The 16,495-nt window shown below is 46.7% G+C and overlaps 1 protein-coding gene across 1 annotated transcript in view; it reads left to right on the top strand.

The window, feature by feature from the left end:
* The window catches only part of GPAM (glycerol-3-phosphate acyltransferase, mitochondrial), a 158,687-nt gene extending 144,451 nt beyond the window's left edge, over nt 1-14,236 (top strand). Inside the window, exons 12-24 of the mRNA XM_004579846.3 lie at nt 714-813; nt 1,109-1,321; nt 3,598-3,711; nt 4,812-4,897; nt 5,977-6,092; nt 7,914-7,984; nt 8,726-8,990; nt 9,138-9,280; nt 10,367-10,444; nt 11,080-11,220; nt 12,033-12,222; nt 13,359-13,417; nt 13,915-14,236. Of these exons, the coding sequence (XP_004579903.2) occupies nt 714-813; nt 1,109-1,321; nt 3,598-3,711; nt 4,812-4,897; nt 5,977-6,092; nt 7,914-7,984; nt 8,726-8,990; nt 9,138-9,280; nt 10,367-10,444; nt 11,080-11,220; nt 12,033-12,222; nt 13,359-13,417; nt 13,915-14,031 (1,693 nt within the window). The 3' untranslated portion in view covers nt 14,032-14,236. The remainder of the gene's footprint in view (nt 1-713; nt 814-1,108; nt 1,322-3,597; nt 3,712-4,811; nt 4,898-5,976; nt 6,093-7,913; nt 7,985-8,725; nt 8,991-9,137; nt 9,281-10,366; nt 10,445-11,079; nt 11,221-12,032; nt 12,223-13,358; nt 13,418-13,914) is intronic.
* The last annotated feature ends 2,259 nt before the right edge of the window (nt 14,237-16,495 follow it).

The raw sequence follows: 16,495 nt of genomic DNA, 5'->3' as shown, positions 1-16,495 counted from the left end.
GAGTTTTCGCAGTGTCTTACCTAGGGCTCCTTAAACTGACTATACAGGAAAGCGAAAGTATGAATTAATATTTATGTTACTATCATGATATTTGAAAAGAATAAGAAGGGGTATGAGTTTGTTAAAGTTGACCTAGAAAATCTCGACCTAGTATCAAAATTCAAAATTGCTAAAAGAGATATGGGACTATGCAAAGAATTGCTTTATTCCTCTGCTTAAAAGAGGCAAATTTTTGGTTCATGGTTTGAAAGATGGTTATGCTTGATTTCAGTTTGACAGGCTCATCCCTGCCTCTTTAAGCATTAGCTATTTGGGGAGATTTCCTGCAGGGAGCTTTGTAACATTTTCATCTTGTGGTAAACGTGCCAGGGGCACATTTTAGCTGTTGTTGTCTTGAGTCTCTGGACAGGGTTTGCATAATCTAGAAGCATCTCATAATCCTTGTAGAATTTGTTCCATCAGATCTGAGTTAATACATCATGTAATATAACTTCATTATGCACAGCAGCAGTCCATAGACTTATGAATAATGTCAGTGGGTGACGCGGGTTTGCAGCATGGAAAATGGGAAAAGGTCCACACACTCACTGTCAGCAGTCCCCACAGCACACGTGGTTTGTGTTCATATGGCAGATGTTTTAAAGTCCCTTCGAATTTCAGTGTGCTTTTTACATTTTTCCTTGTAAACAATTCGTGCATTCTTGAATTTCTAGTACCTTGATTCATAAGCTTGGGGGCTTTTTCATACGCCGGAGACTGGATGAAACACCAGACGGACGGAAAGACATCCTCTATAGAGCCCTGCTGCACGGGGTACGTATGTCCCTACTTACCCGAAGGCGATCGTGTCAGCTGTCACAGGGCAAGGAAAAGGAGATGTGACATCAAGTTGAGATTTATAAATGGCTGTTCCCTGAGTTGTGAGGCATTAAAAAAAAGTCACAGTGTAAGTGTAGGATGAGATGCAGTTATTGGTGGGAAGAGTTTGTCAGTAGTGAAGTTAGAGCTTTTGTCTAGCTTTTTTTGCGATTTTCCAGAGCTCATCCTAAGCTGCACAGTCTAGTTTCATGTGCAAATTCATTTTCCACTTTGTCTCCCTGTGTCCTAGCATATAGTTGAACTGCTCCGACAGCAGCAGTTCCTGGAGATTTTCCTGGAAGGCACACGCTCCCGAAGTGGGAAAACCTCCTGTGCCCGGGCTGGGCTTCTCTCAGTGGTGGTTGACACGCTGTCCACCAACACCATCCCAGATATCCTCATCATTCCTGTGGGAATCTCCTATGACCGGATCATTGAAGGCCACTACAATGGCGAACAGCTGGTAAGGGCCCTGCCCACGCGGGGGAACCCTGACTTTTCAGATCTTTCAGATTTAGCTTTCATGGTTTGCATTGCTTCTAGAATCTGCTAAGGCTTGTTCTTCTGGTAGTACCCAATCTGATACCACTGCATGGCATGTGGCAGAGCAGTCACAGTGAGGGGTGTTCGTCCTCTGTGTTAGCATGGTGGTTGGTGCCCAGCTGATATCTTCTGAGCCTGGAGGAAGGGGCCTGACTGGACTGGTCCATGCCAGTCTGTCATGGGACTAGGAAATGAAAAACGCTTGCTTGCTGCTGACTTTCTCTGTAATCTGGGGCATGATGGGTGAATTTTTCTCTCCAGAGATTATTATTTATGTATAAATGCTAAGAGAAGCTGGAGAGCTGGTGGGTTATGTCATTACAGCAAGTACAGATTAATCTGAGATGTGGCAGGGATTTTTTTTCGGTGAACTTTGAAGTGTCTGAGTAGCAAGAGTATATGGATCACAGGCATGTAGTTTGGCTGCAGTGTGAGCATACCTGAAGGAATGTTCCTAGGACCCTACCAAATCCAGGGATAGGCCTGAGTTATTATCTGCGTGGCGTTCAGTAATGTTTCGGGAATGGCCACTGTGAAGTTGGCTGTGGCATTGGGTTAGTTGTCTGGTGTTTGTGTTTAGACTGGTGATAATCAGACCTCAGATAAGGGACTTCTTTGTGACCTCTTTTGTTTTGTTTCATTTTTTTTAAGGTTTAGTTTTATTGAAGAAGCAGAGTTGCAGAGAAAGAAGGTGAGACAGGGAGGGCTAGATGGAGAGAGAGAGACAGATCTGTTCACTGGTTCACTCCCCAAATGGCCTCAGTGGCTGGAACTGAGTCAATCTGAAGCCAGGAACCAAGAGCTTCTTCTGGGTCTCCCACCTGGGCGTAGGGGGCCTAGAACTTGGGCCATCCTCAGTTGTTTTTCCAGGCCTTCAGCAGGGAACTGGATCATAAGTGGACCGATTGGGACAAGAACTGGCAGCCATATAGGATACTGATACCACAGACTGAGGCTTAACCTACTATGCTGTGGTGCCTGCTCAGCATCTTGTTTTTATCCAAGAGTTACAGGAAGTTTTTCAGGCTTATTTTCCCCTGTTTACTGTCCAGCAGCGATGGACTTGGTGCATGGAGCTGATAATCATATGTGTGGACTACTGACTGATGGTCAGTAGCCGAGGTTTATTAAGTGGCATCAGGCGTTTATAGCTTGAGGGTCACATAGGATTAGGGAAGTGGCTTTGAGGAGCTTACATATCAGCAACAGGGAGTTGACTTGAGATTATGGGGATTCCCATAAGCCCATCCATGGAACCGATCCATTGTTTCCACATCCTTTCCTGGAAATCTCTCTTTGTTTTATATATCCAATCAATTGTCTTCCTACAAATTACAGTTGTATTTTTGTAAATTATCTGAGCATTGTACTGAATTAACCTGTGCTGATTTTTTTTTGTTTTTTTACTGTTACCCCCCTAAGGACACTACATTTCATGGCATCTGTGACTACCAGATATTTTTGAATGCTTTTTTCCCCTCTCCATTAATTGTTGTCTTTTTCCAAGTGAAGTTCCAGTTTTCATTTAACAAAATGAAAGGATGGGCAGTTGGCACAGTGGTTTAAAGTGGTGCTTGGGAGAACCAGCATTGTGGTGTCATGGATAAAGTTGTTGCCTGTGATGCCAGCGTCTCATATGGCTGCGCCACCTGTGATCCAGCTCCCTGCTACTACGCTTGGGAAAACAGTGGAAGAGAGCCCAATTACTTGGGTCCCTATTCCCAAGCGGGAGACTGGATGAAGCTCCTGGCTGTTGCCTTCAGTATGGGTCAGGCTCAGCTCATGCGACTGTTTGGAGAATGAGCCATTTGATAGAATATCTCTCTCTTTCTGAATTAATAAATCTTAAAAAAAATGGCACTTGGGAAAACTATGTCCTATTATTGGAGTGTCTGGATTCCAGTCCAGCTTCTTGCTAATGTGTACCCTGGAAGACAAGAGATAATGTCTCCAAGTATTTGGGTTCCTGACTCCAATTGAATTCTCAGCTCCTGGCTTAGCCTTGCTTAGTCCTTGCTGTTTGGGCATTGGACTGTGAACTAGTGGGTGTGATATCTCTGTGTCTGTCTGCTTTTCAAAATAAATAAAAGTGGAAAAAAAAAACTACCTTTGGACACACACACGGAATTATAAACAGAATGTGTGTGTTAGCTTTATTTCTCACTGTATGATTTTTTTTTCCACATTGGAAATTAGGGCAAACCTAAGAAGAATGAGAGCCTGTGGAGTGTAGCAAGAGGTGTCATTAGAATGCTAAGGAAAAACTATGGCTACGTCCGAGTGGATTTTGCACAGCCGTTTTCCTTGAAGGTGAGTGTCTGCAGGAATGGAGCCATATTAGAACATCAGCCTGGAGTCAAGAGAGCTGGGTTGCAGTCTGGCTTGAGTGACCGCCTTTTGCGTGATGTGGGGCCTCTGGTCCACCCTGTCCTGTAAGCACTAAGCCAAAGTTACTAATTGTATATGTCCCATGAATGATACTGTGAGTACCCAAGTGGCAGGGGGCAGACAGACGTTCCCCAGCCTTGCCCTGCACAAAGGACAACGAGTCTGTCTTGGTGAGACACCTGGTTCAACATTTCTTGCTATTTGTAGAGTTTTGCTTATTGCTTTATAATATATGTCAGTGTGTTATGTTTTAAAATTGTGCTTACAGGAGAATTTTCAAAACAAATGTAAAAGCTCAGTGAAATTGAGTGTTGGGATGAGGCTGTATGTTACTGAGCAGAACCTAGTGCCCACTTGTCCCCAGGGATGGTGTCAGTCCCGTTGAAAGGCGGGACAGGAGGTCTTTGCTGTTTCAGACGTCCTAAGGTCTAGTGGTGGCTGGTGGGCAGAGAAGAGCAGTGAAGGAGTTGGGGAGCAGAGGTCAGGCCATGTGTCTGTCCTGCATCTTGACTTGAGTTGAGAAGATTTTTAACTGCACGTGAGAGGGCCTCTGGTCTCAAATGCCTTCCACTCGTAGGGGCCGTCTCATTTCTTACTACGCTTTAATTTTTAAAATGTACACAGCTTCTCTAGTTATGATTTGCCTTTGGATTAAGGTCCTTTTGAATACTGAGTAAATATTTCCTTAAGTATGGTTGTCAGTTGTCAATATTAGTACTATTAATAATGTCAACAATTTCCTAAAGATGTGAGAAAAGTTAAATTTTTAAGTTTCTTGGGTGATTTTGTTTAAACATCATTCTATTCTTTCTGTCTTTGGTTCTGAAAGTTTCATGTTTAGCAACATTCTTTGAATCGTTCCAGACTTCTGAAGATAGCTTTAGGTATTGAAACTAGTTTCCATGCTCCATGCCAAGACTCATTTGATAAATTACTCCCTTTTAACCTCTTAAAGACTTAACTATTTTATGTTTGTAAGACAGAGTAAGACAGAGTGGAACATGTTATGTGTATTTTTTCAGGAATATTTAGAAAGCCAAAGTCAAAAACCTGTGACTGCTCCCCTTTCTTTGGAACAAGCCCTGCTGCCAGCTATACTTCCTTCAAGGTAAGATCTGCAGAGTTCTTAAACCTACTGAGCTATCTTCTTATTTCTTCTTATCTCTTATGCTGCACCTAAACATAGGTTACCTTTATGAAAAATATGTATCGTCTCATTCCCTTCCTCATGGAAGAAATTTTTCTCTTGGTTTTATCAGGAGTGTTGAAGTAATGGCATATTTTTGTATGAGTTTGGAAGCTTTGGGTTATTTGCATATAAAGTCTTCCTCAAGTTTGAGACTCATGTAGGAGATCTCATTGGTGCTTCTGAGTCTGAATTATTTTTGATGGTACTTTAGGTTATACAAATTGTATATAGATTGAACATATAAAGGATTTTTTCTATTTGGATTTTTCAGAATCCACATTGAATTCTAATCCTAATCTAGAGAAGTTGAAGTTTTTCATTTAATATGAAGTATTGGCATTTTTTCCTTGTAAACATTTACTTAAAAGGTAGAGTTGAGAGAGAGAGAGAAGGTAGAGAGAGAGAGAGAAGAAAGAGAGGGAAGAAAAGAGAAAGAGACACAGTGAGCTTCCCCTCTGCTGGCTCACTCCGCACATGGCTCCATGTCCAAGGCTGGAGCAGGCTGGAGCTGGGAGCCTGGAACTCTCCATGCGTCTCCCATGTGAGTGGCAGAAGCTCAAGCCCTGGGGCTTCATTGACTGCTTTCATAGTGGCATTAGCAGGAAGGTGGATCAGAAATGGAGCAGCAAGGACTGGAAACTGGCACTCTGATAGGGGGTGCTGGGGTCGCAGGCCATGGGCACAACCTACTGTGGCACAGTGGCAGTCCCATCAAAGTGTTGATTTTTAAAAGTACTGTAAAATGAAACATCAGCTTCTATGATTTCTTCTTGCTTGTGAATGTTGGAAGGGAAGCACAGACAACTTAGTTGGCCAGTAGAGGTTTTTTTTTTACATTAATAAATTATATTACAGAGGAGAACAGTGCATAGACATAATTTATTGTTCAGATTTAAAAGATGGTAATTCAAAATACCTCATACATTTAGATTAACCCCGTATGATTTATCTGGAAAGGAGCAAACTTGTGGAAGGCTGACTTCCATCCCATTTTGCAGACCCAGTGATGCTGCTGACGAAGGTGTGGATGCAGCCACGAACGAGTCCAGAAACGCAGCCGATGAATCCTTCCGCAGGAGGCTGATCTCGAATCTGGCCGAGCACATCCTCTTCAGTAAGTGGAGGGCTGCACTCTGTAATCCCACAGCTCACACTCAGGGAGGTGCAGCAGTCCAGACCGTACAGCTTTCGGAGTCTGCTGAGGTTGACTTCCACTGCCACACTCCCCACTGGTGATAGATGGGTTGTTAGAAGGTGATGCTGTGGGGATTAAGAGGATCTGAGTAAGACAGCTCGCATAGCTTCTGATCTTTAGCACCTGTTCATGTGCGTTGTAAAAAATGGTATTATCAGAATGACCTTTTGGCCTGTTTTGCTTATGAATGTGTTGTTTTGAGCTAATTTGTGCTACACAAATTTATCTAGCTTTGTAAGTTGCATGTCCCTTTCTCCTCTGACCCCAGGAACATTTTCACTCAGACAATATTGAGTGGCTGTTACGGTTAGGGCTTTGCGTTAGTTGTTGAGACTGCAAAGCGAGTATGAATGGTTCTGCCCTCTGCGAGGCTCTGCTCTTCTCAGTGGAGTTGTGCACATGTGGGAGTGGCCCAGAGCCAAGAGAGGTGGGATGCAGAACTAGCATTCCCTGTGTCCCTCGGTGCAGGCTGCTGTCAAATGCTGAGGGAACCTCGTGGCACGTTGGTGGCCGGCTGGGGCCTGGGCTCCATCCGTGGTCACTGGCCACTTCCTGCCCACGCTCTGTGCTTCCTCCTCTCTTCTTGCTGCGTGTGCTCTAGCTGCTCCCTTTGCCCGCTGCCTTTGGACAGATTCCTTCCCCAGCACACCTGCTTGTATCTGCCCTGCCTGATGTGATGTGAAAGGTTAAACTTCCTGATTGTCGAGATGCTCAAAATAAAGGTCCCAGCAGGTGGCAAATACCTAAACAGCCAGGGTCATTGCTTCTAGATCTCTAAAAATATTTTATGCAATTTTGTATTAGGTTGTTTTCTATTTATAAATGCTTTTAAAAGCTAATTAAAAGTTTCTTTTTAATGGCTGGATTTTATTTTTGTACACCAGAGACAACTTCAGCTATGAGTGTAATTTTCATGAATCCATTATTGTCTCTGAAAATCACAAATAATACCTTTATTTCAGATTATTCCATGGATATGCTCATATAGTTTCTATGATGATTATTTTCTATGTTTGAAGTATGGCATTATACCCTACAGTATCCTCAAACATGTTGTTTTCTGTCCTTCCTCACCTCTGGGCCAGGTTAAAAGGAAATAATACAAATATATTGCATACCCATTCCTAGAGGGTTTGTGCCAGGCCATCATGTCCTTCCCACCCAGCCCATGGAGCTAGGTGGTATTTCCATTTTATCCATGAGGAAACTGAGGCTTGGAAATTTAACTGATTTGCCCAAGTCATGGAATTAGTGTAGAAATTAGGATGTGAGCCCTGACTTTGGTGACTTCAGTCCACTGCTTTCTTTCCCTTCGTGTCTGTGCCTTTACTTTAAGGGGTGAACACCTACAGGAAGAGGGGGCCCGTGCTGCATTTGTCATCAGCTGTGGCCAGGAGCAGGTCCAGGCTACGGAAGCAGGACTGCCTGGAGCCCACTCCTGGAACACACCCAGGCTTCAGGTTTTGATGTTTTGGGGAAGCTGTCTCTGGACCATTCCAGCCCTTAATGTCACAGGGCTGGATTGAAAGTGGCCCGGTCTTAGGCTATGACGTAGTGAATCGTAATCTCTGATGACGTCCATTGTGCTAGAGCTCTGTGTAATGTGATCACTTCCTTTTGCTAAATTTCAGCATGAAGAGCCATGGTAGGAGACATTATAGTTATGAATACTCAGTTGAAAATTCAGTATCTTGGAAGTGTCAGAGAACATACATCTGCAGCCCTGTGTTTGCCTTGCAGCTGCCAGTAAGTCCTGTGCCATCATGTCCACTCACATCGTGGCCTGCCTGCTGCTCTACCGCCACCGGCAGGTAGGTCTACAGCATCCCCTTGGAGCTCTGTGGGAAGCAGGGGACAGTTCTGCTGGTTGTCCAAGGCTGATTCGGGGCCCTCCTGTCAAGTACTCTGAGATAAGCTATGAAATAAGCCAAGGACCCTTCCCAAAGGAGCTTTTAATCTGATGGAAGAGGAAATCTGCTTGAGAAAAAAAAGGAATCCAACTGCCTCATACATGTAGTAATAAGAGATTCTTTGCTTTATGTGAATAAAGTTTATATCATTGCTCTGAGGTATGTGTCCTGATAGTGGCCTATTTCTGAGGGACTTATGTTTGAGAACTCGCCTTTTACCCTCCCACCGGCCACTGGTCTCAGCTCTGTGGTAGGGGAGGTGGTGGCTGGTGCATAACCACAGTCTCCACCCAGTGCCAGTATTTGTAAGCACCAGTAAATACCAGATAGATTTTTGAAATAAAGCAATTTCTTGCTAAAACGTAAGCACTTCTTTGAGCTGCTTTTCTCTTGACTTTCCATGCTCATGCCCTGTGCTCTCGAGTGTGGAATACCTTTACGTTCTTCAAGGACCAGCTTTTTCAGCAGTTTTCCGGCTTCTTCTACATGGCTGCTGTAGCCCATGTATTTCTGTATATGCCAGCAGTGAGCCACTGGAAAGTCAAGGAAAGCAGAAGAAAATTCTTGAAATGCTGGCCTCCTGGTCTTTGAAAGATAGGCGCTCTGGCATCACCAACCAGGTCATTCCTGTCTGTTCTTTAGGGAATTAATCTTTCTACATTGGTGGAAGACTTCTTTGTGATGAAGGAGGAAGTCCTGGCCCGTGACTTTGACCTGGGGTTCTCGGGGAATTCCGAAGATGTGGTCATGCACGCCCTCCAGCTGCTGGGCAATTGCGTTGCTATCACCCCCACTAGCAGGAACGACGAGTTCTTCATCACTCCCAGCACAACTGTCCCGTCAGTCTTTGAACTCAACTTCTACAGCAATGGAGTCTTGCAAGTTTTTATCATGGAGGCCGTCCTAGGTATGTCAGGCCCTGTAGGATGGTCAGGGAAGGTACAAGGGTTTCAGACACATAGCGGTGACTGTGTCCATTTGGATGGGCCTTTTTTGGTAGAAGCGCTTCCTGGAGACCCACAGGTGGCGACTTCTTTGTTGCTTTTGTCCTCAGCCTGCAGTCTCTACGCGGTCCTGAACAAGAGGGGTTCTGGAAGCTCTGCGGGTGTGCCCGCCGGCCTGGTCAGCCAGGAGCAGCTGGTGCGCAAGGCCGCCAGCCTGTGCTACCTGCTCTCCAATGAAGGCAGCATCTCTCTGGTGAGTGGAGATGCTTCCCTGTCCTCTGTTCTCGTCAACCACCTGTGTGACTCGGAATCGCTGGCGTTCCTGAAGCTGTATGTTCTGCTCCAGGGTGTCTGTGACCTCCCTCCCCCACAACCAACATGCCGTTCCCTGGCTTGTTTACTCTGACTCGCTGCACCAGCGTGCTCCATCTGCAGCCGTAAGGAGTGAGAGGATCAATGGCTCACTTTTCCCTGGGGTCTGAGCCAAAGCACTGGGGCAGTGGCTTGTGAATTGTTAACACCCCCGCCTGTGGAGGCTGGCACTAGTGATGACAAAAATCATGTTATAAATGCAGAGAATGAGGCCCCCCTGAGCATCTTTCCACTTCCCAGAAGCGTGTGTGTTACGTAGAATGTGTGTTTCACATGGATTCTGGTACTTTTCCGTCCTGTGAAGGTGTTTGAGACATCTGTGTGTGCATGTTGGCAGTCCAGCCCTCCTCAACAGCGTGCAGGAGGAGTTCCTCATGGTCCCTCTGGAGCGGCTGCAGGAGCTTTGGGGGCCTGAGGGGACCTGGCGAGTGCTAAACAGCTCCTTGTGTGGATCTCATGTTTCCCCTGGGTCCTTTATGAGGTGTTGAATGGTTGTGTATAGCAATTACTGTGAGATCGTTTTTGTCTGTGAATTCTCACTAAGAGAAGGGAGCAGATAGAGGGGGCTGGTAGCCAGCCCTTGAGCAGGCTGGCTCTGCTAGGGAGAGCCTGGAGCTGTGCACTCCCTGGGACAGTGAATGAGGGAGGTCTCTTCTCACGCTCTGCTCTTGACTGAGCATTGATGAAGAGGCAGAACTTGGCAGTCCCAGGGCCTGCCCAGTGCTGGAGTGAGGTGGGTGCTGCAATGGGAAGAAATGAAGGAAACCCTCCAGAGAAGTCCATGGAAAATGTGTATTATGAAAATACTCTATGTAGTTATTACGTACCAAAATAAACTTATGTTTTCATTTTGTTTATCCATGAACATGAATTTCTTTTATGTTTAGCCAGGTCCCTTTTGTGACTTTGGCTTACAAAGCAAAATATTGAAGTGTGACAGTTACAGCTGAATAACTTCTCTTTCCAGCCCTGCCAGACGTATTACCAAGTCTGCCACGAGACGGTAGGGAGGTTTATCCAGTACGGCATCCTAACCGTGGCGGAGGTGAGAGCAGGCCCTTGCTGTGCTCGTCCTTGGCTTGGTTGCGCTTTGCTTGCCTTTCTGCTGCTAGCTTAGATCAGTGTTTCCGTGAGTACCAGCTATGTTAGCCAGCAGTCCTTTTGCTGTGGGGTCACGTGCAGATGAAGAGAGCAGCGCAAACAGGACTGGAGAGAATGCCTGTCTCTGGGGACCTCCGGTGTGTCCCTGCTGTGTCAGCGGTGGTATGCAAAGCTCACCTCAACTTGATTCTGTGACGTCTGTCAGTGTGCATTCTAAGACGACACTGTGCCGCAGATCAGTGTCCCGGTCATTCGTACATATTCCTATTTCTCTCTTGAGATTTTGTTTTAATTTTGGTGAGTTTGGTGTGGGGCGGGGATTGTGCCTTGCAGAAGTAGAGGGCAGTTTAGAAGACAGGAGGCCCGTCTGACTTAACCTACCTGGTGCCTGTGCCCATTGCTTGCCTGCAGTTTCCTGAGTGCAATTTTGGGGAGGGAAGTGGCCCGATCTACGTCTGGCTAGGCGGGCAAGCGGGAGAAGTGATGGGGAGAGTGCTGCTTTGTCTGGGGTCGTGCAGCTGGGCAGGTGCTGGGGTACTTGTGTGTGTTTATTTGTCGTTGGTCATTTCCTTGGCACAGCAAGATGAGCAGGAAGATATCAGTCCTGGTCTTGGTGAGCAACAGTGGGACAAGAAACTTCCCGAACCTTTGTCTTGGCGGAGTGATGAAGAAGATGAAGACAGTGATTTTGCTGAGGAGCAGCGCGATTGCTACTTGAAGGTACTTTGGCAAAGAATTGTGACGGGCGCTACCATGCTCAGCTGAGGTTGATGCTGCAAGTAGCTAAACTGGCACTGTGGTGACTCCTTTCCAAAGAAGCCACGAGCCAGCAGCTTCCGAGGAGGAAAGAGGACCAAACTGGGTGGTGTTGATGCCTGCAGCTGCTCGGCCTAGGGGCTGGTGAGGGGAAAGGACCTGGAGGCTGACCGTCACAGGTGGCATCTCTCACTATGCCATCACTCAAGTCCCCTCAGCTGTGTCTCTGCTTGGCAGCCAGTATTTCTGTATAGTCCTCACCAATGCAGGGGGAAACTGTCCCGGGTCTGGGAGCGGGATGAACAAGTAGCTGTCATTGCCTGTTGTCCTTTCTGGGTCCCTCTTCCTCTTGACATCTTCCTCCCCCCCCCCCCCAGATTTCATGCATCAAGCTCTTTGTCTTGAACGGATATACCCAATTGTAGACGAAAATTCAGATTTTGAAAGATTGTCATTAATCTGTAGAAAAGCCCTTTCTAATTGTAGCTTTAGAGAATGAATGGTGGCTGGATTACTGTGCTCACAGAGGGTAGCAGGTCTGTATTATGTACACTTGTCAGTGCAAGCCTGTTACTGGAAAAGGGAATGTGAGAATGGAGTTCTCCGGAGCCCGCAGGGGTTCTCCGCACGACACGCTCCAGGCCGCGTGTCAGCAGCGCTGGTGTGAGCTGCCGTCCGCTCGGCTCCCGCTGCTGCAGGGGAAGTCTCAGGGATGTACTTGGCTTGTGCTGTTCCTGCTCCTTCCACATGACTTTGTCTCCCGCTGTCGCACTCAGGTGAGCCAGTCCAAGGAACATCAGCAGTTCATCACCTTCTTACAGAGACTCCTGGGGCCCCTGCTCGAGGCCTACAGCTCCGCCGCCACCTTTGTCCACAGCTTCAGCGGCCCTGTTCCGGAGCCTGAATACTTGCAGAAGTTGCACAAATACCTAATAAGCAGAACAGAAAGAGATGTTGCAGTGTATGGTATGTTAAGTCATCATTTTGATTTCTTTAAAGAGATGATTTTTTTTCTTGATTGCAGAAATCTGCTAATTATGGAAAATTGGAAAAAAAGGCCAAACTATCCTGACCTCTAACTGCATAGATTATTGCTATTATCTGCTTTGGTATGTTACGAGAATTGAATGGTAGACTACTCATGTCCTGTCATGTCTGGCTTTTCCACGTAATGTTTGTAAGGCTCATCCATGCTGCACATATTCATTCTGGTTGCTGTGTAGTGTCCTGTTGTGTGGGTGTCCACTCATTATTTAATATTCATCTGCTACAGATGGATGTGCAGGGTATGTCCCTCAGAGCAGCATGACACAGTGCTGCCATGAACATGTTGACATGTTTAGGGATGAGTGTCTGTGCTGTGTATGCACACCTGTAGGAATAGAATTGCCTGGTCACAGGCTCCCAGTGTATTCTGTTTCAGTGGAGACTGCCCGGCAGTGTGGAGGTGCCTAGACCCATTTGCACTCCGAGCAACAATGTGGGTTCAGCTGCTCCATATCCCCGTCAGCGGTCAGCCCTTGGCATCATCTATTAATGCATCTTTTGATAAGAGGTGATTGGCGTGGAGAAGCATTTTATACAATTGTGGTTTGGGACTGAAGCCATTTTAAATCCATTGGTAGAGCCAGAAGAGATGTAAAGATGATCTGATGCCGTCACCTGGCCGTACGGGTGAGAAAGCCATCCAAGGTGTTTGGTTCATGGGCAAGCCTGGAGTTGAAGCTGTTGTTTCTGACTCTTGTGCGCGCTCTGGCCTCTCTGGTGTTCAAACATCACACATCTGCAGTGTGGTGTAGAACAGTCGCTAGGTCATTTCATGCTCATAAAACTCTCTCTGGTTGAGTGTTTCTCCTTGCTTCCTCCTCCTCCTCCTCCTCCCTCTCCTTCCTCTTTCTTCACTGAGCAGACCACAAAGTCAGTGGAAAGAAAGCAAGTCATCAGGGACCCCCTCAGTCGCCGGCAGCAGACATGGAGCTTGCTCGGTCCGGGGCCCTGCCTCGCACGCTCCCTGCCTTCCCCCGCCTTCTTCCTGTGCTGTCGGGGGACTTGCCCTGGTGCCAGGCTGCAGCATTTGACGGGGCCTTTTTCTCTCTCTGCAGCTGAGAGTGCCACGTACTGCCTCGTGAAGAATGCCGTGAAAATGTTCAAGGATATTGGGGTAGGTGGCCCTGTGCGTGCAACAAAGGGTTGGAGTAGCGTCTGCTCTGCTTACATTGGGTCTTCCTGAGCTGCTCTGCAGTGGGCCAGGCTGCATGGGAAGCAGTTTCTGGCTTCCCTTTATTCCATTCAATTTCCCATGTGTATGTTTGTGACTTTTAGGGGAGGGTTTTTTTTTTAATTTTTTTTTTGCAAATCTTGCTAGAAATAGCCTTAGGTTCTTTCACCTCCATGGAGATACCCTAGTGGCCTGTTTGTAAGAGACTATTTGTGATTGTTTTCCTAACATAAACCTGAAAGTATAGTACACTGGCCAAGCTGCACCCAGAAAATACCGCAGCTGCACCCCAAGCCTCCCACTCCTTGCACACTCCTTTCCATGCCTTACTGGGGCCTGGGACACACAGGTCAGGGTTGAAGGTGGAAATGTGCCCCCTCATCCCCTGATGGTTTTTTTTTTTTTTTTAATCTTCAGTGTAATCTAAACTTTCTCCTTAGGTTTTCAAAGAGACCAAACAAAAGAGGGTGTCTGTTTTAGAACTGACCAGCACATTCCTACCTCAAGGCAACCGGCAGAAGCTCCTGGAATATATTCTGAGTTTTGTGGTGCTGTAGGCAGCTCGTGGCACCTCTGGCAAGTGAAGGACATGAGCTGAGCTCGTGACGGGCTCTGGCCCCCAACCCGAGAGCTGCAGGTGCCGCCGTGTGGTCAGGCCTTGCTGTTCCCAAGGTGATCTAGAAGACAAGTGCCTTCTCCCTTCCCAGCCCTGGGACCTTCCGCACGCTGGGACAAAACAGCAGTTGGCAGATAACACTTGGGGACCCCCCACCCCCGCCCCGGCCTCCGCTCGCAGCTCCTCATCAGTAGGTGGCTGGATGAAATCTCAGTAATTTATTTTAAAATTTATTAAAGTTTTACATTTTAGTGACACCTTTAAGGAGTAATTACTACGGTGGACAGAGAAATGTAGTTGTATTCTGGAACTGGATCCTGTATGATGTGCTCAGTGCTGACGGGTCGGTCACTGAAACTTTGTGGGGTTCCTGGCCAGTGCTCTCTAAAGCATCACTGACCCATCTCTACACTTGCTTCCTGATGTGTTGCTAGCAGCTGCCTTTTCCTTGGGGGGGCACCTTTCTTCCCAGAGTGCTTTGCAAATGAACGGGCTGACACCTCTCAAGGCCAGGCAGCCCTGTGCTGTGCTGTGCCGTGTGGTCAGGTTTAGAAGGCACCTCAAGAGCTTCATGGCAAAAGACACTAGATGATGTAGGGCGGGAATTGAGAGGTAAATTTGCTGAGAGAATGCCAGGTAAACCTGGCCAGAAAACTTTAGCTCATATAGAGAAGTGCCATTTCATTTTAAAAGACCAGCAGGTATTTAAGGAAAAAAAAAATCTCCAGTTTTTTGTCTGTGTCACTTCTGGCCCTCAAATGGCACCTGCCTCAAGGTTACAAGTCTTTGTCGGAGCTGCCTTTCGAATGCAGCCAGCCTGGCCTGCTGGACTCTCAGAGCATGCCATGCAGGGGCTTCGGAGCCTGGCACACAGAGTCTACACTGCACCCGCGTCACAGTGACTGGTCGGTGACCAACCTGTGCCATGTACGTGCTGAATCCACTCAGTGGTACTAGTTGGGAGTATCTATGGGTTTTGAGCTGTGAGAAAAAGAACAAAACCGTGGTTCTTTAGAAATTTACATAGATTGTTTGCCTAAGCCGCGATGCCACATGGTCACCGTGCCTATGACAAATTGTTACAGACAGCTAGGTGCTTTTATGTGACAGGGAGCACAATCGTCACTTGTGGTAATTATGATGATTTAAAGATTATGTAATATTAAGAGTTTTTCTAAGAATTTATTGTCCTCTTTCTCCACGATAATTATGGAATCAGGATTTTTTTTCCCTGATAAATATTGCATAGATTCTTTTGAATTTAAATTAAAAGTACCAAGAATGAACTTTGTACTTACTTATGCTTGGCTTCTCGATGCTACTAGTATCTTGTGAATTCTGTGTGTTGGGAGAGGGAGGAAGGTGGGTCGGTGTTTCACATTGCGTGAGCTCTCTTGCTTGCCACATGGAGCGGTGATGCTGGGCTGCTGTGGTCCCCTCTTGACTCTCGTCATGTTCTGTGTTTAAAGGCAGGAGTTCTTTGCAGGAGCTCCTTGTCCACGTGGCTGCGCTCTGCGGAATGAAATGCTCACCTTCAGTTAGCTTCCCGTGTTACACTGAGGCTGGAACACCTCCTTTCTTGGCTATACTTGGGGGATTCCCAAGGAGTCTGATTTATTTATTGCTTTGGATGTTTGCTGTCTGGGGAATCGGTCATTTCCCTGGTGTGTCTTCTGTCATCCTCCCAATTGTGCATCCGGGGTTGTTCTGGCGCTCTGTAGGCTGGGCCGCCCTCCTGGCCAGCGGTGCCGCCCTGCCCGTCGGTTTGCACAGAGCTCCTGCCTCACCGCCCTGAGCGGGGACACTGCAGCTTCTCCTGCCTCAGCTCTGCTTGGCTTGATCCGCTTTCCAGCCATCTCGTCGGTTGCTATTGGGGAATACAATGTATGATTCGTTGGCAATATTGCCACTTCACTCACTGTGAGGATAAATGTGCATGCTGTTTGTCATTACCTGGTGCTTCTAAAACCTTTTTTAAAGAAGAAAAAAATGATCTCAACCAAAGTTATGCTCATGTAGACAAGTCGACCCTTGAATTAATTTTAGCACAGCTCATTCTTCAGTGCCTCATTACTGGAAAAGAGAAACCATCATGGTAAGGCTTTGAGATAGCACTGTTCTATCGTGGCATCTTCTCACTGCTTCCCCGCAGTGAACGGCTTCCTTGTCAGGTTACACACACGAGGTGCTTGTCAATCACTTAGTCCTGGTTTACTCTCTTGCATTTCTGTGAAACCGAAATGCTTGCGCTTCAGGGTAAGACAAGTCAAGTCAAACAAGCAATACGTAACTGCACTTTAAAATGACAATGTTCCATGTAAATCAGAAAAGAAAGAAATTGGCTCTCAGCGTGTAGAGGAAAAGAACTAAAAGGGCGGACCGGGGTATGCGGTGTGCGGAGCTGA

The sequence above is a fragment of the Ochotona princeps genome, chromosome 13 (genome assembly GCF_030435755.1).
Source record: "Ochotona princeps isolate mOchPri1 chromosome 13, mOchPri1.hap1, whole genome shotgun sequence".
In the NCBI taxonomy this organism is placed as follows: Eukaryota; Metazoa; Chordata; class Mammalia; order Lagomorpha; family Ochotonidae; genus Ochotona; species Ochotona princeps.
The sequence above is the reverse complement of the archived record's forward strand: the minus strand, read 5'-3'. Positions and strand labels throughout refer to the sequence as shown.